Source organism: Myxine glutinosa, chromosome 4 (genome assembly GCF_964187855.1).
Source record: "Myxine glutinosa chromosome 4, kmMyxGlut1.1, whole genome shotgun sequence".
Taxonomy (NCBI): Eukaryota; Metazoa; Chordata; class Myxini; order Myxiniformes; family Myxinidae; genus Myxine; species Myxine glutinosa.
The window spans coordinates 48,192,859-48,211,260 of record NC_136264.1 but is presented as its reverse complement, the minus strand read 5'-3'; the positions used below and the strand labels follow the sequence as shown (position 1 = coordinate 48,211,260).

The following is an 18,402-nucleotide window of genomic DNA, read 5'->3' as shown; positions in this document are numbered from 1 at the left end:
CCTCCCGTCCATGGCACACAGAATCTTGTGGTGAGGCGGCTGTTGCCCAGAAACAACTTGCCTTCGTCTCCTGGAAAGCAAATCCAACGGAAGGAAATCTCATTTCCTTTCACAAAGCCCGAAACAAGTGTGTGTCCACCCTCAGAAGAGCCAGGAAACAATATCTCTCCGTTCTCAAGACCGAACTCTCTTATCTGTCTCCCTCTTCCAAATCCTGGTGGCATCTGGTCAAATCTGTTTCTGGTGTTTGTTCCCCCTCCATCCCCTCCCTTACCTCAAACGGCTACACAGCTCACTCCGCACGTGAAAAAGCTGAATGCCTCAACTCTGTGTTTGCCTCTAAATCTTGTGTCCCAAACCCATCCCTCTCTGTACCCACCATACCCAGTCGTACCCTGCTGCTCCTGGACTCCGTGTCCTTTCCTCCTGACAAGGTGGAAAAGTTTCTGTCAACCCTCAACTCTGATTCTGCAACTGGACCTGACGGCATCAGCCCACGGGTCCTAAAATCCTGTTCTTCCGCTCTTTCACTCCCTCTCTCTGTTCTCTTCACCCTCTCTTTTGCTCAAGGTCAACTGCCATCTGCTTGGAAATCAGCCAACATCACCGCTTTGCACAAAAAGGTGCAAAAACAGATCCTAGCAACTACAGACCAATCAGCCTTCTCCCAATTATCAGCAAAGTCATGGAATCCATCATTGCTTCGGATATGAAACCTTTCCTCTTCTCCAATGGCTTGATCTCTGATCATCAATTTGGTTTCAGACCAGGTCACTCTACTCTGGACATGCTGCTTCTGCTGTCTCAACAATGGATGGAGGTCCTCAATGCCAAACAGGAAATTAGAGCTGTCTCCCTCGACATATCACGTGCCTTCGATACGGTCTGGCACCCTGCTCTGCTCACCAAACTCTCCTCCTTTGGTATCCATGGAAATCTCCACGCATGGCTGGCAGACTTCCTCTCTCGTCGTAGTCAACGTGTGGCCCTGAATGGGTTTCTCTCATCTCCTCTTCCTGTTCAGGCTGGAGTTCCCCAAGGCAGTGTTCTGGGCCCTGTGCTTTTTCTGGTCTTCATCAATGATCTCTCTGACTCTCTTGAAAATCCTCTCTATCTCTTTGCTGATGACTCCACTCTCTGCCGCTCCATTCCTCATCCCTCAGATCGGCAGTCTGCAGCCTCCTCACTCTCTGCAGACCTGGACAAAATCACAGACTGGGCAAACAAGTGGAACATGTCTTTCAATCCTGACAAATCTCACACTCTTACGATGTCTCTCCGAAAAGACCGACTGGACAACCCTCCCATCTACTTTCTGATTAATCCTCTCCAAAAAGTTCTGTCACTCAAGCTTTTGGGTCTCACTATCTGCCATGATCTTTCCTGGGAAAACCACATTTCCAAGCTGGCCTCCAAAGCCAGTCGCCGACTGGGCATCCTCCGTCGTGCGAAGTCCTTCCTTGGCACACCTGAGCTCCTCACCACATACAAGGCTTTCATCCGCAGCTCAATGGAATACTGCTCTCCCCTCTAGGCTGGTGCTCCTGCCTCACACCTAGCTCATCTTCACGCTGTTGAAACCAAAGCGTTCAGAATAATTGGAATTTCCCGCGATGACGCTATCTCCGAGGGCCTTTCACTTACTCACCGCAGGCAGGTTGGTGGTCTTTCCGTCTTCTACCGACTCCTCTCCGGCCTTGCTCCCCCAGCTCTCTCTGGGCTCTGTCCCCCAAATATTCCTGCAGGTAGCACAAGATCTGCCTGCAACCCTCTTATGGTTAAACTACCAAAATCAAGACTCTCTGCTCACCTTCACTCCTCTTTTCTCCCGCCTCTGGAACAAACTCCCTCACTCTCTTCAATCCCACTCCTCCCTCCAGGTCTTTAAAACGGCTGTTCACCACCATCTCTTATCTTCCCCAATCCAAAACCTTGATCTTTTCTACCCCCGCTAATTTCACCCCAAATCCACTTTTTTGAGGTGACATTTGTCTTCTTTCCTGGAAGTCCTTGGTGTCCTTCCGTTTTATACCTATCCTGCCTCCCCCCAGGCCCTCTGCCTCCCACACATCTCCCGATGTCCCTGCCCTCAAATGTTGTTTGTGTGCTTCCTCCCCTTCTCTCCCCAGCTTGTCGACCGTTCCCCATTTTATATACTTTGTTTGCTTGATAAATGTTAGCTCTTTCACGAGCCTCGACTCTGTATACAAAAAAAGAAGGAAAAAAAGAACCTTCACTCTTTCATTCCCCTTTTCTCCCGCCTCTGGAACAAACTCCCCCACTCCCTTCAATCCCACTCCTCCCTCCAGGTCTTTAAAACAGCTGTTCACCACCATCTCTTACCTTCCACCATCCAAAACCTTGATCTTTTCTACCTCCGCTAATTCACCCCAGATACACTTTTAATTATTTTTTTTGAAATTCCAACTTCTTTCCTGGAAGTCCTTGCAGTGTTCATGTGTTTTTTAACCTCTCCCATCTCCCCACAAAGCCCCCCCCCTCCCACATTTCTCCCGATGTCCCTGCTCTCAATTGTTGTGTTTGTGTCCTTCCCCCTCTCTCCCCAACTTGTCTACCGCTCCCCTTATTTTTGTGTCGGTTTGACTTTTTGTGTGATTAATGTTAACTCTTTCACTAGCCTCGATCTTGTATACAAAAAAAATAAAAATAATTGGAAATGAATGTGCTCGTTAATTATTGAGATGTTTCTGACCAATTCACTTATGTCCTTTCCTCCATTGGTACTATACAGGTATAAGTATAGTTAGACGGGAAGTTGGCCCCCTCTGATTGGCTCCGGATTTAGCCAATAATCAACCACGGTTTGCTCGGCTGTACTTAGCCGGGTGGTTATTGAGGGCATGGCCCCTAGTTAGGTTGCCGTGCCAACAGAAAGGTATTGTGTAACAGCAGAACGTAGCCCTGCTGGGCCGGTAATTCAGAGTCAAGTGACTACGGTTGTGCCATATTATATTTGCGACACGACGGACCGCGGAGTTAACTGCCCCTCGGTGTCGGACAAACCCGAGAGCTCCCCTCATGGCTAACCCCGAACTCCGAAGCAATGCACGCGCACACATGAAATGCAGGCATTTTAAAATGAAAACCATTCTGCTCAGCAATATAAAAAGGTCACACACTTTTATTGTACAGTATTGCATACCAACTGCAGGTATAAATTCCACTTGGTATTGCAAAAGCTAAATCTGGAATACATTACCTAAGCTAGATGGTCAACACATTACAATGCAAATCAATTTCAGAAATGTTTCATTGATATGAGTAATACAGTTTTAGTAGCATAGAGTGCACCAACACTAGGAATCATTGGTTTTTCCCCCTTTTTCCCCCAGCCCCCTATCTCAAAGAAAGGAATCTCCAGACAAACCTCCAAAGATCACAAAATGATCCCAATGACATTTGGCAGCAAAACCGCCGAACTTGGAAACAAAACGATGTTTTATCTACACGCAGTCACCTCTACTGGTGTCCAAACACAAATAATCTATGAAAAAATATTTTACATAATTAAGTTTTTTCATAACTTCATTTTTGTCTACAGTTACAATTCTGAATACAATGTTGAACAAAACACGCTTTTCCAAATTAGAAAAAATATAAATGCACATCGATTGGTCTTCCAGTTGCAACTAACTTTCTGCATGGGGGACGTGATGTTATCCATTTGTTTACCTTTCAGCTGCACATTTAGAGTGAAGGAAAAGACAACAATGATTAAATCATAAAAAAACCTAAACCTTTTGCACCATTAAATAACAAAATGCTTCGAACAATAAAAACGATCACTTATTGGAAATGAAGTTCTTGTACTTGTATACATGAAACCCGTTTTGAAAGTGGACATCCAGAGAGTTCTGCTTTCAGCAGATACCGACAGTATGAGAATTACCATGTGTAAGGAGGTGAAGTGCTTTTTACCAAGATATCACACTTGCTTATATATATATATATATATATATATATTTATATATAAAAAAGAAAGAAAAACCGGCACAATACAAGACATATAATGCTGTACAACATTAAATATACAAAGGTAGCATACTTGTCGATGATCATGACAAAGTGAGAATGAAAAAGGACAAACCTGCCAGCTATAGTAATAAAAAAATACAAATTCACAGCCAACTTGCTCAAAAATATTGACCAAAAGTGCTCGATTCCATTGGGACGAAAGCAAATTAAGTGCGACAGTTTGACGTAAGCATCTTACTTTATGAGTTAGTTTACAATTACAACTTAATGTTCGGGGAAAGGCTTTGGGTCTGTGTTAGAAAGTGGAGAGAAGAAAGAGAGAGAGTGGTGTAGAGAAGTGTGTAGGGAAGTGTGTAGGGAAGTGTGTAGGGAAGTGAGAGAGTTAGAGAGAGAGGTGTGCAGAGAGGTGTGCAGAGAGGTGTGCAGAGAGGTGTGTAGAGAGGTGTGTAGACAGGTGTGTAGAGAGGTGTGTAGAGAGAGAGAGAGAGGGGAGAGCGGTGTGTATAGAGAGAGGTGTGTATAGAGAGAGGTGTGTATAGAGAGCTGTGTGTAGAGAGGTGTGTGTAGAGAGGTGTGTAGAGAGAGGGGTGTAGAGAGAGGGGTGTAGAGAGAGGTGTAGAGAGAGGTGTAGAGAGAGATGTAGAGAGAGGTGTAGAGAGAGGTGTAGAGAGAGGTGTAGAGAGAGGTGTAGAGAGAGGTGTAGAGAGAGGTGTAGAGAGAGGTGTAGAGAGAGGTGTACAGAGAAGTGTAGAGAGAAGTGTAGAGAGAGGTGTAGAGAGAGGTGTAGAGAGATGGGAGAGTGAGAGAGAGCGAGAGAGAGAGGTGAGAGAGAGAGAGAGGTGAGAGAGAGAGAGGTGAGAGAGGTGAGAGAGGTGAGAGAGGTGAGAGAGAGAGAGAGTGAGAGAGAGAGAGAGAGAGAGAGAGAGAAATGAACATGGCTTCATCTGTTTGTCCCAGCTGCCCCAAAAAAGTAATGAAAATAATAAGCTACATTTTAAACCCTGCTTCTAGGGAAGGAGTGTAAGTAACAGGATATTACGACAAAGCACGGTGACAGTTTAACTGTCGTGATACTAACAAAGCAGTTATTTCGACAACAGGAACCCTGCGAATGGAGAGAGAGAGAAAACAAACAAACAAAAAAAAAAATTAGAGAAAAAAAAAATGTAGAAGGCATGCATCAATGCACGTGTCTTTCATCGTTTGACAACTTTGTTACAAAGATTTGTACAAAATCGATCGACATGAAGCAAACAAATGTTGCTTATACTGTTGGACGCACTAAGTGGAGATTTACAATAACCAAAAAAAAGAAGACTTTCGATATCTTAAAAAGCAAGCAAATATACGTGGACATGTTCAATGAACCTGTCGTCGTAGAAATACTGTTTTGTTGGTTTTTTTGTTTTGTTTTTAAATGACAAAATTTGGCACCTCGTTACAAGACTGCTTCTTCACATTTAAAATTCATTCATTCATTCATTCTAGGCCCCCCTCCCAAGAGTTCAAAGGAACATGAAAATCAGGCCACAAAATAACTTGAACTCCCTATCCTATCGCCTCCCCTTACGAGTACACAAAATAAATACAATGACACCAGACAACCCCGCACAACGCAACTGATTGTCATACAACTGGAAACACTGTCTGGTTGACACATCATACGCTTAATGTTAAATAGACTCGAAAATTGAGATATGTGTTTATCAGAAATTTTTGTTTCGGAGCAAAAATACGTCGTGGAGATCCACTCGATAGCGGCGCAACTCCTCGGTCCCGATTATGTACAAACTCGAGCAATCGAGCAAATTCATCAGGAAAAAAAAATGGACGTGATGTTCGTGTAAAAGAAAGTTTTCAGAAGTACTTATGGACAAGCTGTTAATCGTTTGCTTAAACTGCCAAAATATCTTTCTCGTTTTATATCCTCGCAGCACAAGCTGAGAAATAACTGAAAATGTTCCGAGCAACCTGTAAAAAGTACGAATTGGCTTTCACTAAAGTCCGTAATGGCTTCTCACCAAGTTTGTACCTGGATACAAACGCAGTCCAAGAGCTAAGAATTCCAAAATGTATGGAAATGAGCAAAATGTCGTTTAAACCAAAATAGTTTGACAGTTCTCGGAGCGTCGAGCTACCCACGCCCACCCACATCGTTAACGGCTGGAACTTCAAGAACACAATCTCTTAGATTGCTTCCAAAATGGATGGATGGATGATCAAATTCCACAAAGCAAAAAAAAAAAAAAAAAAAAAAAAAAAAAAACCGGATAAAGTTTCTTGTGAGGATAGTGGTAAATCCCAAGTTTCAGCCACAACCTGGACACAAACCTTGCATGTTCAGTTCAGTGTTTCCAATTTTAAGGAGAGGTTTCTGCCGGCGGAGCCTCGGGCCTGTCAACAGCAGAAACTAGTGGTCTGGCACCTCAAATGCGGAATCACAAGCGAGAAATTCTTTAATCCAAAGGTTATAATCGAAGAGGGAAAGAACATGTTACTTTGTCGTCGTTATTGAAAACCAATAAAATGTAAAATTGCAACGATGCAGTGCAACCTAAATTTACGGACGTGATGGAACAAACGGTCATAGTTACACCAATCGTCTTCCGACTATGCTCTTATTTTTTTTCCCGAGACCCCGGAATGTTATTCAGAGTACGATCTTCACGGGACGTGCACAAGATGGAATTGGGTAAAGACGACGACAGGCACCAGGCCGCACCACTACTCGGCTATAAACAAATAAAGGTACTTGTTCGATTTGCAAAGCACATTTGGCTGCTCCATTTTAAACAAGATGGTCCAAATTGCTTTTGTAACAACTTGTCCTGTAAGTGCTCAAGGAAACTCGAAACGGAAACAAAACAGAACAGAACATGAACACTCGCTCGAAAAGAAATAATCTCAAAACACTGTTCCAAATGAAAGTGTAACATTGCATCGCTGAACTCCAGCTTTCAAATGCCCCACGTATTCACACTGCTACACACGGCTACTGTTATGTAACAGAAATAGAAATAAAAGGACTCCATGGGAAAACAACTGCATTAAGTACAACATATTTAGGGTCACAAGGACACAAGCAGTGGGGAAATTGTGGGGAAGCAAAGGGTTGGAATTAAGTAGGCCCTAAGCTTTTGGTCCCTTGGTGCTTTTATTGTCGCCATTACATCCTTTTCGATTTCCTTTTCATCCTCCGTGTCCGTTAGAGTCTACTGATTGGAGGCACAGTGCCCGCTTCTGTTGCCTGCCTCCGGGCATCGTGCCACACCCCGCTCGATGCAGGGGGGAGCATCATGGAGTATGCCTGTGGACAATGAAAGAAAAATCATTTTGTCAGACGATTACAAAATAAGGATAATGATTGTTATTAGAGGTTCAGATGTAGGGAGGGAGGATAGAGGTGGTTGTAGAACATGAGGAATGAACAAAGACAGACAGCGCATTCACCTTTTGACGAGACATTACAATCAAAGCACCTGTATCTTTGCAAAAGGTATTATGGGACATTTTATTTAAGTCACCCCGTCATCTCCATCTCCACTCATGATATTTCCTATCCCCATTAACCCTTCCGTAGGCATTGGATGCACCCTCACCTCTGAGCTGTCAATTCTGGGTTCAAATCTCGGCTCCGCTATAAACCATCATCCCTGTTTCACAGGCAGGGTGATTCATCATTGTGTTTTATAAACAGTAAACCCCTAAGATGGACGTTAAACTGGGCGTTCTGTCTGCCAGCATTACTTGGTGTACGTTAAAGATGCCACGGGGTCCTTTGCGAAGCGTAAGCGAGATATCGCCGGCACACTGGCAAAGTTAAAAATTCCTCCTCAAAACTACAGGAGGCACCATCAGTATCATCGGGAAAAGTCTCACATCCAGCAAATGATGCTACACGCAGCCATGGGATGCATACAAAATAATAATAATAATGATGAAGAAGAAGAACAACAACAGCCCTCTCTCTCTGAAGCTACCTCTCACTTGTAGTTTGAGTTTCTTTCCGTCTATTCTTTCTTTTCCTGTTCATTCTTTCCCCTGCTTGTCCCAAATGAATACGTTTCCATTCTACTTTGTCATGTCCTCCCTTACTGGATCAAAAACTAAAAAAACAATTAAAATATTCAGTTGTTTTGCACAACTTACTGTGGACTTCGTGGAATGAAAGAGTGATGGTTTGTCTTCGTCTGGGTCTAACATGGCAGTGTAAGGCTGCAGTGTGGGAAACGCTTCCTCAGCCGCCCTGCGGAGATCCAGGCCTCCTGAAAGGCGCGATGATGGATCCAGTGGTGCCAGCGGCCGTCGGATTGGGCTGAAGCTGGCTTCGTGGGGGCTGCCAAGATGGTACACATTTTCATAAGCCTCAATGTGGAAAAAAAAGATCATACAATAAGCGAGGGTTGCTATAACATGGCATGTTTGTGTTCAGGTCACGAATATTGTATAACCAAGAGCAACTGCCACTAGGAAGCCGATCGGGTAGTTTAGCCCAGACAGACATTTTGTCAATCAATTTTAAAAAAAAATAGAAACACCAAGGACTTCTGGATGAGTAGTCTCACCTGCCAGTAGTGCAGTCTGTGCTAAGCGGGTCACCCTCTTCATCTTCATCCTCTGGAATGCACACGTCTGTTCGTACACTTGTCTGGTCTTCTTGAGAACGCTCAGTCGTGCTCTCAACTTCCATCAAGTCTTCATATTCTTCTTCGTCATCCTCCTCCTCTTCATCATCACAGTCTCGGCGCCGATCCTGCAGCGCTCCACTTAGCTCCATGGTTGTCGTCTCGGGGGTTTTTAATCTGTGATGAAGCACACCTCATTACTTATTAGGAAATTATTATTCAACCTTTCAATCACAAACAATGTTTGTCAAATTTTATTTATAAACAGCAGATTCAAACATCATGTTGCCCCAATACCTGATAGTAGAACAAAATATGAAAAGAGTGCAAATTGTATGGAGTCAAGGGAACGAATCCACAATGCTGACTCACGTCAAACTAAGTCGGACAAAGAACAGTGGTGGCCGAGCCATTTGGGGCACACGGGAACGATGAGAGGAGATGCTGGAAACCACCTTGGGGAAAATATCACAGGCTGCTTGGTAATTACTATTTGGCTGAGTCAGCTGGTTGTGAAATGAGAACCGTATGGCCGTTGCTCCAGTAATTAACAGGAGCTGGGAACGTCGTGAAATTTTGGAAGGTTTGGGTTCACTTAGTCAATTTAGCGGCAGCACAGGGATTTTGGGCTTTCCTGAAGTTTTGTCCACAATTAATCATCTGGTGCAGGGAAGCGACAGGTACAGCCTTGGTCAATAAGTCACAGCCTGGGAAAGTCCATTTTGCACGGTAGCAGAGGCCGAAGCCATTTTTGAAAATACGGTCACATGGCAGGTTGTGATTACATTTCACACGCCCATGTGCACGCACGTCGATCTTATCAGATAGCAAGATTTTTAAACGTTTTTGAAGCAAAATAGTAATTTGGCAAGAAGTTCAGGATTTATGCACTTTCCTAAAACCAGAACATTTGACTGTACTCGGGCTCAACCAAGAGGCCTGCGTTTATACTTGTTTGCACAATAAAGGCAATTGGGAAGCTACACCACAAATGCAAACTTAAACTCCTTCACGAAGGCGATTGCAAATAAGTTCAATACGTTATTACGTGGGTGCACAAACATGCTAAATAATCTTCTTAAAAACTCTTGCTGTACAAGACCATGCTGCTGCAATTGTGGCAAAACAAAACTAGCTCTTCCATGATCCTCGGTCTATTTTTAAATCCCAAATGTGGTGCAAGTTGTTTCGCCCTCCCGTTTGCCCCCACATTTCTGATGGTGCACAACTTAAGACTACACTTCCAGAACCGTTCAATTTGTATATTTTGGTTTCAGTTGCCATATGAGGTAGGGGTTGTGGGGAGCGATGGGGGAAATAAAAATGTTTTTGCACAATTTGCAGCTGCCTTCACAGAGGTGGCTCTTATCTGCCGATCAAGGCAAAGATTTTTGAGAAACGTTTCTTTTTTATCTAGTGTGCAATGTACAGACAAGTTTGTGGTCTCGATTAAAAAAACAAAAAACAACAACACCAATTACATGAGTTAATGATGTGGGTGTAGTTATTTGCATCCAATGCCTCGGGAGATTTGATGGCAACTTCATTTGGTAGGAATCCCACTTTGATGGAATGATTTATAGGAATTTACATACGCATATTATTGTAAATACAAATATACAGTATTCTGACATTTCTATCATCAAATATTAAGCAAAATAAAGTGAAGTGAAGAAAACAAATTTCATAAAATGTGCAAATCCGGTGTGAGGAAGCATTTTGCCAAAACATTTTGCAGGGACTGATGAATCTATCAGTTCCCATTACATTGATACATGACCATTCAAACAGTACCAGATATCACACTGTTCTCGTCCTGATAACTTATTTTAAGCAAGATCACAAATTCAAATTGTGATGACATTCCTCGAGATAAAATAATTAAAGATTAAAAGAAAAAAGAAGAAGAAGAAGAGAGACCAAGCATCTGCTTCAACATAGCTGGAAGGCATACTTGGCTTTTGCAAAGGTACCGAAAATTGTTTGTCAGGGGTCAAGTCCCACAAAATGAATCTATCAGGCTATTAGTCATTCCGATCTGTTTGTCTTCCGGCCAAGCAACCAAATTGCTTCGCAATGTCAACATCTGCTGCCAGACAATTGCTTTAACATTGTTGTACAGCGAAGAGAGCAAGACAGCACATGTTGTTGGAAACATGTTGGGCACTAGATCTTTCAAACCTCCGAATCGCGAGATTGACCGAACCGTTTGAATTTGAATGCAATATTATACTCGGACATTCCGCCACCGAATTAAATACTGTATGCGAGTCTTCCTAACATCAACAACAGCATTGAATGACATGTACATAGTAACTGTGCATTGGCAGGACAAGTTCACCTACAGGGGCTGAGTTGTGGCTGCCATGGTACTGGAGTCTTCACTGCTGCTGATGAAATTGCGAATTTCTGTAAAGTAAGAATCCTCCTTATCCTCAAGCAAAGAGCTCCCTTCCAGCTCCGAATTGGGAGAGGATCCTGCGGTGCCTGTGATGGGGTAGAGAGCTGTAAGATGGTTATTGGGCCTCGACCAACCACTTCTTTGGCATCAAAGAGAAGATCACAGGTGTGTTTATATTGAAAAAAATAAAAAACAATCACCCACCAGACAGGTGCTTCTTCAGGTGCCGATCAAGGTTTGTTTGCTGTCCGAAACATCGGTTGCACAGATTGCATTTGAATGGTTTTTCCTTGTTGTGAATATTTCGCACGTGACGCTGGAGGTTGGACGATATGCTAAAAGACCGTTCACAGTACTTGCACCTGCCAGGAAAAGAGATCGCGAGGACAAGGAATTAAAAACAAAAAAACGGCCAAATACCCAAATAAGTTTAACGTAGGGGAGATTGAAGGCAAAGTGTTGCACTTACAATTATTTTATTATTATTATTATTTTATTGTTGCACAAGCTTCCTGCTAACCTGTGCAAATACCTGAATCACTGCCCTTGTGATGTTACTAGCAATTTATAATAGGAGTTCCCTTCATTAAGGGAATTTCAATGCAGGAGGGAACCATTAGGTCCATCAAGCCTGCACAATTGTTGCCAACCTATAGTTGTTTATTCGCAATATATATATATATATATATATGTTTGAATACTGAGCATCAAGCAAAGGAGCAGCATGCACCGTTTTTAAGGTTCTTTGGTACGACTCTGCCAGGATTCAAACAACTAACCCTAACGACTCATGAGGGGGGGGGGGGGGGGGGTGTTCTGCTATAGATAGTTTCTGCTATAGATAACCATTACGCCACCAAGTGTGGTAGATTAGAAACTTTCCTATGTGATGCACTTTCCTGCTGAACGTGAAGCTGGATGTCTCATCTGCTAGCATTAGTTGCTGGACGTTATAGGTCCCACAGAGTCCTTCTGGAAGAGTAGGCAAGTTATCACCAGCACCACGAACAAGTTAGAAATCCTTTCTCGTATGTATTGGAGCACTGCATCAGCGGCACGTTAGTAAATTAGGCAACTAGTAGGCCAAATTCAGATTTGAAAGGCAGTTGAAGACATTTACAAACAACAACTTTTCTGCTGCTCAAAAGGTTAAATCAAAAAGGAGAGTTAAACTAAACTTCAAGAGAATGCATGAGAACTATATACGATATGTGACGAATGTCAAGCACTTGACATCCTGGTACAAAATTATTATTTTTTTGCACGATTTAGCTGGAAGTGCAAGTTGGTTAATTTCCCAGGAATAACATTCGTTGAGGCAGCCATCTCTTGCCTTGGTGGATCAACAATTTGCTACGAAATATGTGATGCAGATATGTTTCACAGCCAATCGCGGACCATGTAGCATAGAGATTCACAACTACGTTTCCAGAAATTCCCACAAAGTTAAAGTAGTTGTATTTACTGAACAATGATGCAAGTGAAAAATGTGAAAAGCCTTAGATCTAGGAATTCTGACTTTTTGCATTTCCTCTTTTGAATTTCTTGAATTTCTTGAATTCTGACCTCTGGAATTTCTTCTAAAATAAAATTTTAATATCTGAATTTCTTTTTCCTGAAGGTGATTCAGAGTTAGCGGGATAGCTTAGAGGTGTACACACTTGCCTTTGAGCCATCTAGCCTGGGTTAGAATCTCGACGCAGCTATAAACTGGTGTTTAACATGCAGGGCGCAATCAATGTGTGTCGTCCATCGGTAGGACGTAAAGCCAGAGGACCCATCTACTGCCATTAGTTGGTGGACCCATCTACTGCCATTAGTTGGTGGACCCATCTACTGCCATTAGTTGGTGGACCCATCTACTGCCATTAGTTGGTGGACCCATCTACTGCCATTAGTTGGTGGACCCATCTACTGCCATTAGTTGGTGGACCCATCTACTGCCATTAGTTGGTGGACCCATCTACTGCCATTAGTTGGTGGACCCATCTACTGCCATTAGTTGGTGGACCCATCTACTGCCATTAGTTGGTGGACCCATCTACCGCCATTAGTTGGTGGACCCATCTACCGCCATTAGTTGGTGGACCCATCTACTGCCATTAGTTGGTGGACCCATCTACTGCCATTAGTTGGTGGACCCATCTACTGCCATTAGTTGGTGGACCCATCTACAGCCATTATTTGGTGGACCCATCTACAGCCATTAGTTGGTGGACCCATCTACTGCCATTAGTTGGTGGACCCATCTACTGCCATTAGTTGGTGGACCCATCTACTGCCATTAGTTGGTGGACCCATCTACTGCCATTAGTTGGTGGACCCATCTACTACCATTAGTTGGTGGACCCATCTACTGCCATTAGTTGGTGGACCCATCTACTGCCATTAGTTGGTGGACCCATCTACTGCCATTAGTTGGTGGACGCATTTACTGCTATTAGTTGGTGGACGCATCTACTGCCATTAGTTGGTGGATGTTAAAGATCCTACAGCACGCTGAACAAATTACAAATTCCTGCCCCGACTGACTGCTGGGAAGGTAACTGCAAACTACCCAGCTTGCCAAGAGACCACTTCATCAGCACAGACACTCTGCAAAGACCACAGCAGATTAACGATGATCATGATAGCGATTCCAATAACACGTTTTTGTTGTTGCATAGTCTGCATCAAAATGAGTGCATCAGATCACATGACCATCACCATGTATATGAAACGCGGACATGTGGAAAAGGTATTCGAGCCTCGGCTTTCCTCACACAGTTCTAACATAAAACTTATGGTTTTTGAAGAGCTCAAAAGTGTAATGAACAGATACGAGCAGGTGTTTCAATGGTAATAAGACACATCATGCTCCCTTTCTTCCACACACCCCAACCCACCCTCAAGCACACGCTGTTAGATTTGATGGTTGGTTTTTGGACTTGTACATATAGCCCTGAATGAAATGAAACAAGTTCAGTTTCAATTTCTGCTATAGATTATCCGTCCATCTTTGTCACAAGTAAGAATGCATTTTTGTTCAGGCTCAGCAATTTTTGAGGCAGGGCTAAAGGGGAAGCAGAAGAAAGAGAAAATAAATAAATAAATGAAATAAAGCTTCATTTCCTTCACTGATGGCAGGAAAATAATTTTCCCAAAGCAATAAGATTTTTATGTCACGTTTGTTTTTTGTTTTCTCTTCCTGCAGCCACAAGTCCTTGTGCATCATGATTAAATAGGCTTTTCACACCGGAGACTCAGGGAATTGGAAAGGAAAAATGTTCTCTGGATGTCTGGCCGGTAATTTTGAGCTTCTGTTTTGCGGCACACCGAGGTGCTCAATCCCACGAGAGGTCACTGGCAGCGGAAAGAGTACGGTTATGGGTGCTGAACCCGGCGAATGAGCTTCGGGCTGGGTTTGTGCGAGCTGCTCTACAAATTAAATGCGTGCCAGAGTGTTGCAGGAAGAAATGAGGGTGTAAGCTGAAGGGCACAAACAGGAAAATGAGCTCTTTACAAACTTTACATAGATTGTGGTCCCACAGACTATTGCACATACTCGTACTTACATGATCAGGAAACGTCAACAAAAAATTAATCTGGAGTGCCTCACCCGCTTTAAATCCCTCATCATAATGGGAAAAACAATGGAATGTCGTGCGAGTGCTTGCAACTTTCTCTCTCTCTCTCTGTCTGTCTCTCTCTAAAAGGGACCGTACGGCAAACCCTCCGATCCACTTTCTCAACAATGCTCCTGAGGAAGTTCAGACACTCAAACTCCTGGGTCTCGCTCTCAGCCATGGTCTCCCTTTGGCAAGCCACATTTCAAAGATTGCCTCCAAAGCCAGTCACCGACTGGACATCCTCCATCGTACAAAGTCCTTCCTTGGTGCACCTGAACTCTTATCCACCTACAAGGCTTTAATCTACACTCTGCAGCTTGAGGGAGTACTGCTCTCCTGCTGGACTGGTGGCCCTTCCTCACACCTTGCTAAGCTTGATGTCATGGAAACCAAGGCCTTTAAGATTAATGGAATCTCCTTCGAAGAAACAGAGTCTATGGGCCTATCACTTTGCCATTGCAGACAGGTCGGTGGTCTCTGTGCATTCTTCTGCCTCCTTTCTGGTCTTGCACCATCTGCTCTTTCCCGTGCTTTGTCCCCCCCCCCCCCCCTGGTTTGTGCAGGGTGCATGTGGTCCACCATAACCCCCTTCTGGTGAAACTCCCAAAATCCAGAATATCTGCTCACCTCTACTTGTTTGTTCATCTTTTTTTCCTGTCTGTGGAACAAACTTCCACATTCTCTCCTACAGGTTTTCAAGACAGCTGTTAACTCAGTTCCCCATCAGCTGTTCCCCCATCCAAAACCAAAATCTTTTCTACCCTCATTAAATCACCTCAAACCCCTCCCAAAATTTGCTTCTGTAGCCATTTTATCCACCTCCTGCATTTCCCCCTACCCCTCCATCCTTACACGTGCATCCCTTGTTGTCCATCTGTTTATTTTGTCCTTCGGCCCTGCTGTTGGTGCTTGCACCTTCATTCTAATTTTCCCTTTTTCTGTTACATCCTGATCCGTTCTGTGATCTCGCTCTTCCATGAGCCTTGACTGTACACAAAAAAGCTACTATTGAAGGATTTTGATCATTCTCAAATTGATTAATTTGCACAATGCTCAGCTACCTTGGAAATGGCGTAGGCTTTTATCTGATGAACAATGCAACGAGTATCGAGCATAAAATGTACAAAAAGGTTCATTACATGCATCATCATCCACAATGCACGAGACTCTTGACAGAGCATCTGTGCTGCCCAATCAGTTTCTTGGTTATTGTGCTGGGTGTGTTTGGCTATGCTGAGGTGTCAGGACGGTGCAAAGGTGCTTTGGCCATACTGGGTAGTTACCCCACCCCCCTTGCATACTTGATATATATATTTTTTTTTACATTGCATGAAGTTTGATCATATTAAGTGTAATTGATAGTTATCCCAACCTCATTTGGATGCCGAGAATGATTAAGGCACTTGTACAATTATAAAACAGACACCATTTGTTGTCCACCCTTGAACCGGCATGCAATGGCCTACTCTTCACAAAAGGTATTGTGGGACATTTTATGAACAGAAGTGAGTGCAATGGTATGGGATGGTTGGCTGAACATCTCAAAATAAAAAAGTGATATTTTATGATGCAAGACCCCGCAAAACACCCAGTTTGTGGTGGGATCCTATTTGTTTGGGAATGAAACACATAACCCAAAAGTAAGCATGCCACCACTGAGCTATCCTACAAAGACACTGCTGCATAGACAAGACATAGCAAGATGTGGGATTCAAATCCATGCCTTCCATGCATCAAAGGACCGAGAGAATGTGAGAGGTGATTTCAGCTGCCAAATAACACTAGCTTGAAAATAATACTCGCTTGACGTTAGTGCGGCACACGTACATTACATGGCACCACAACCCAAATCCTCAAGCCAGGACACTATTTGCTCCAAAACAAATCGTTAAAAGAAAATAATTGGATGTAGCTGTGCTATTATTTTGGCAATGACACCAATCAAACATTTTTGGGACTGAGAAAAAGTGTTGGAGTTTTTTTTTTTTTTTCGCAGTGTCAATCATCCAAGTGGACAGTCATCGTCCGTGCAGCCGCATGTCTTACTTGTATGGCTGCTCGCCTGTATGCGTCCTCAGGTGGCGGGTTAGGTTGGCGGACCTTGGGAATATCTTGCCGCAGTAGCTTCAAGACAAAAGAGAGACATGGGACATTAGTGCAGCTGTTCAAATTCATGAAATTACACACGTCTGAAACACCAAGACATTCCATATTTGACCCTCTGATTTGTCGCATCACTCATCACCACCTTCAGATAATAATGGGAGTTCCCTTCCAAGGAATGTCAACACAGGAGGACATAAAGCACATCGAGACTGTACTCTGGTTACCAACCTATGGTTCTTTGTCTGTGCTGTATCCTTTTTAAATGCTTAAATCAAAATTGACCAAAGAATGAGCAGGGAAGTATTAAAAATAAATAAATAAATAAAAAAGCACCACCAACTAGCTTAGCTGCCCAGCAAAGCAAGGCTGAAGTCCGATGTTTTGACGACCGATTGGTCTTCATCCAGGTCTGCATAGGCATTGAGTTTCAGGTGCTAAGTGCCCTCCAAGGAAAGAAGGGGGAAGGTATCACATGACTGGCTGCAATATGCACATGGTAACACCTAACTTTGCATTGCAGTCACATGATCCTCCCCCCTCCCCTTTGTGAAGGCACACAACACCTGACACACAATGCTTGCATAGTCCCAGATTAAGACCATCCAGTGGTCGAAATGTCGGACCACCTAGTATACGAAGCCACCGTCTTCTATTACAACTGACCTTGCCTGATGGGCCACCATACTAGATTGTGGTGCCTTCATTTTGAATGTGCATCTTCCTAGCACCTCAGCAAAATTCTTATAACCACCTTACCTTTTAACAGTGGCCTTCCAAACTTAAAGGTGTCGAGTATGCTTGTTATTTTACAAATCTACATGACTTAATGCCGCATTATACAAAGTTATCAGGATAGAATGAGTGGAGAACAGCTGAAAGAATCACACTTGCACGTGGTTAAAAACAAACAAATAAACTTAATTTTTACCCTTCACAACAAAACTCTATATACTCCCACAATCTTTCCTTTGTATGCATGTAATGTGTGTGTGTGTGTGTGTGTGTGTGTGTGTGTGTGTGTGTGTGTGTGCGTGCGTGTCTTACCGACAAGTATATCTCTCTTTTCCCTTTCGCAGGAGTGTGTCTGGAAGACTACTGGGGGGCTGCCGGAAGCCAAAGGCATGTGGTGACTGAAGCCCACTATTCGCATCCAGCTTCAGCGATGAGTACGCCTCCATTTTCTCCGCCATGTTGTCGATGGCAGCCATCTTAAAGGAAGATACATTTGAGATCAACGCATCATTAAGTGCTGCAAGTTACGTTAAACCTGATCACTTAAATCTCTAAAAATTAACCAAGCAGTAGAAAGAAACCTGTCAAATCAATTCTGCAAGCAAAAACAGGCTTTGGTCGATCGAGTACGGGTTACAGTTTGCTCAAGTCTGAGCAATCTTTGGGGAACTTTCTCCATTCCAAGCCAATTTGCTCCAATGTTTTGGTAGCTTTCTTTTTTTGGACTTCTCAGCACTACGGCCTGCAGGCCTCAGCACGGTTACAAAGATTCACATGTACACAACAGCCCTGGCCCAATGAAAGGAGTTCTCCATGAATTTGTAGAAAATGCAGAAACTTCAAGGCATGTGGTTATAAGGACAATTCAAACATGGAATAATTTAGCAACTTGGAATCAGCACGGAAAGCAAAGTTTTCTTTCAGCACAGACGAA

The 18,402-nt window shown here is 43.4% G+C and overlaps 2 protein-coding genes across 6 annotated transcripts in view; both read right to left on the bottom strand.

Annotated features, from left to right (window-relative positions):
* The window catches only part of LOC144891596 (uncharacterized), a 710,104-nt gene that overhangs the window by 241,713 nt on the left and 449,989 nt on the right, over positions 1-18,402 (bottom strand). The gene's annotated exons all lie outside the window — the stretch shown is intronic.
* The window catches only part of LOC137424619 (MDS1 and EVI1 complex locus protein EVI1-A), a 519,764-nt gene continuing 504,486 nt past the window's right edge, over positions 3,125-18,402 (bottom strand). For 3 of the 5 annotated variants that reach the window (XM_068112250.2, XM_068112252.2, XM_068112257.2), the window contains exons 11-17: positions 17,781-17,944; positions 16,677-16,754; positions 11,227-11,384; positions 10,967-11,108; positions 8,562-8,798; positions 8,146-8,332; positions 3,125-7,303 (exon numbers count right to left, since the gene is read on the bottom strand). In XM_068112250.2, coding sequence (XP_067968351.1) covers positions 7,202-7,303; positions 8,146-8,332; positions 8,562-8,798; positions 10,967-11,108; positions 11,227-11,384; positions 16,677-16,754; positions 17,781-17,944 — 1,068 coding nt within the window. In that variant the 3' untranslated portion in view covers positions 3,125-7,201. Of the gene's footprint in view, positions 7,304-8,145; positions 8,333-8,561; positions 8,799-10,966; positions 11,127-11,226; positions 11,385-16,676; positions 16,755-17,780; positions 17,945-18,402 lie in introns of all 5 variants that reach the window. The other 2 variants (XM_068112249.2, XM_068112251.2) reach the window with 1 other exon arrangement.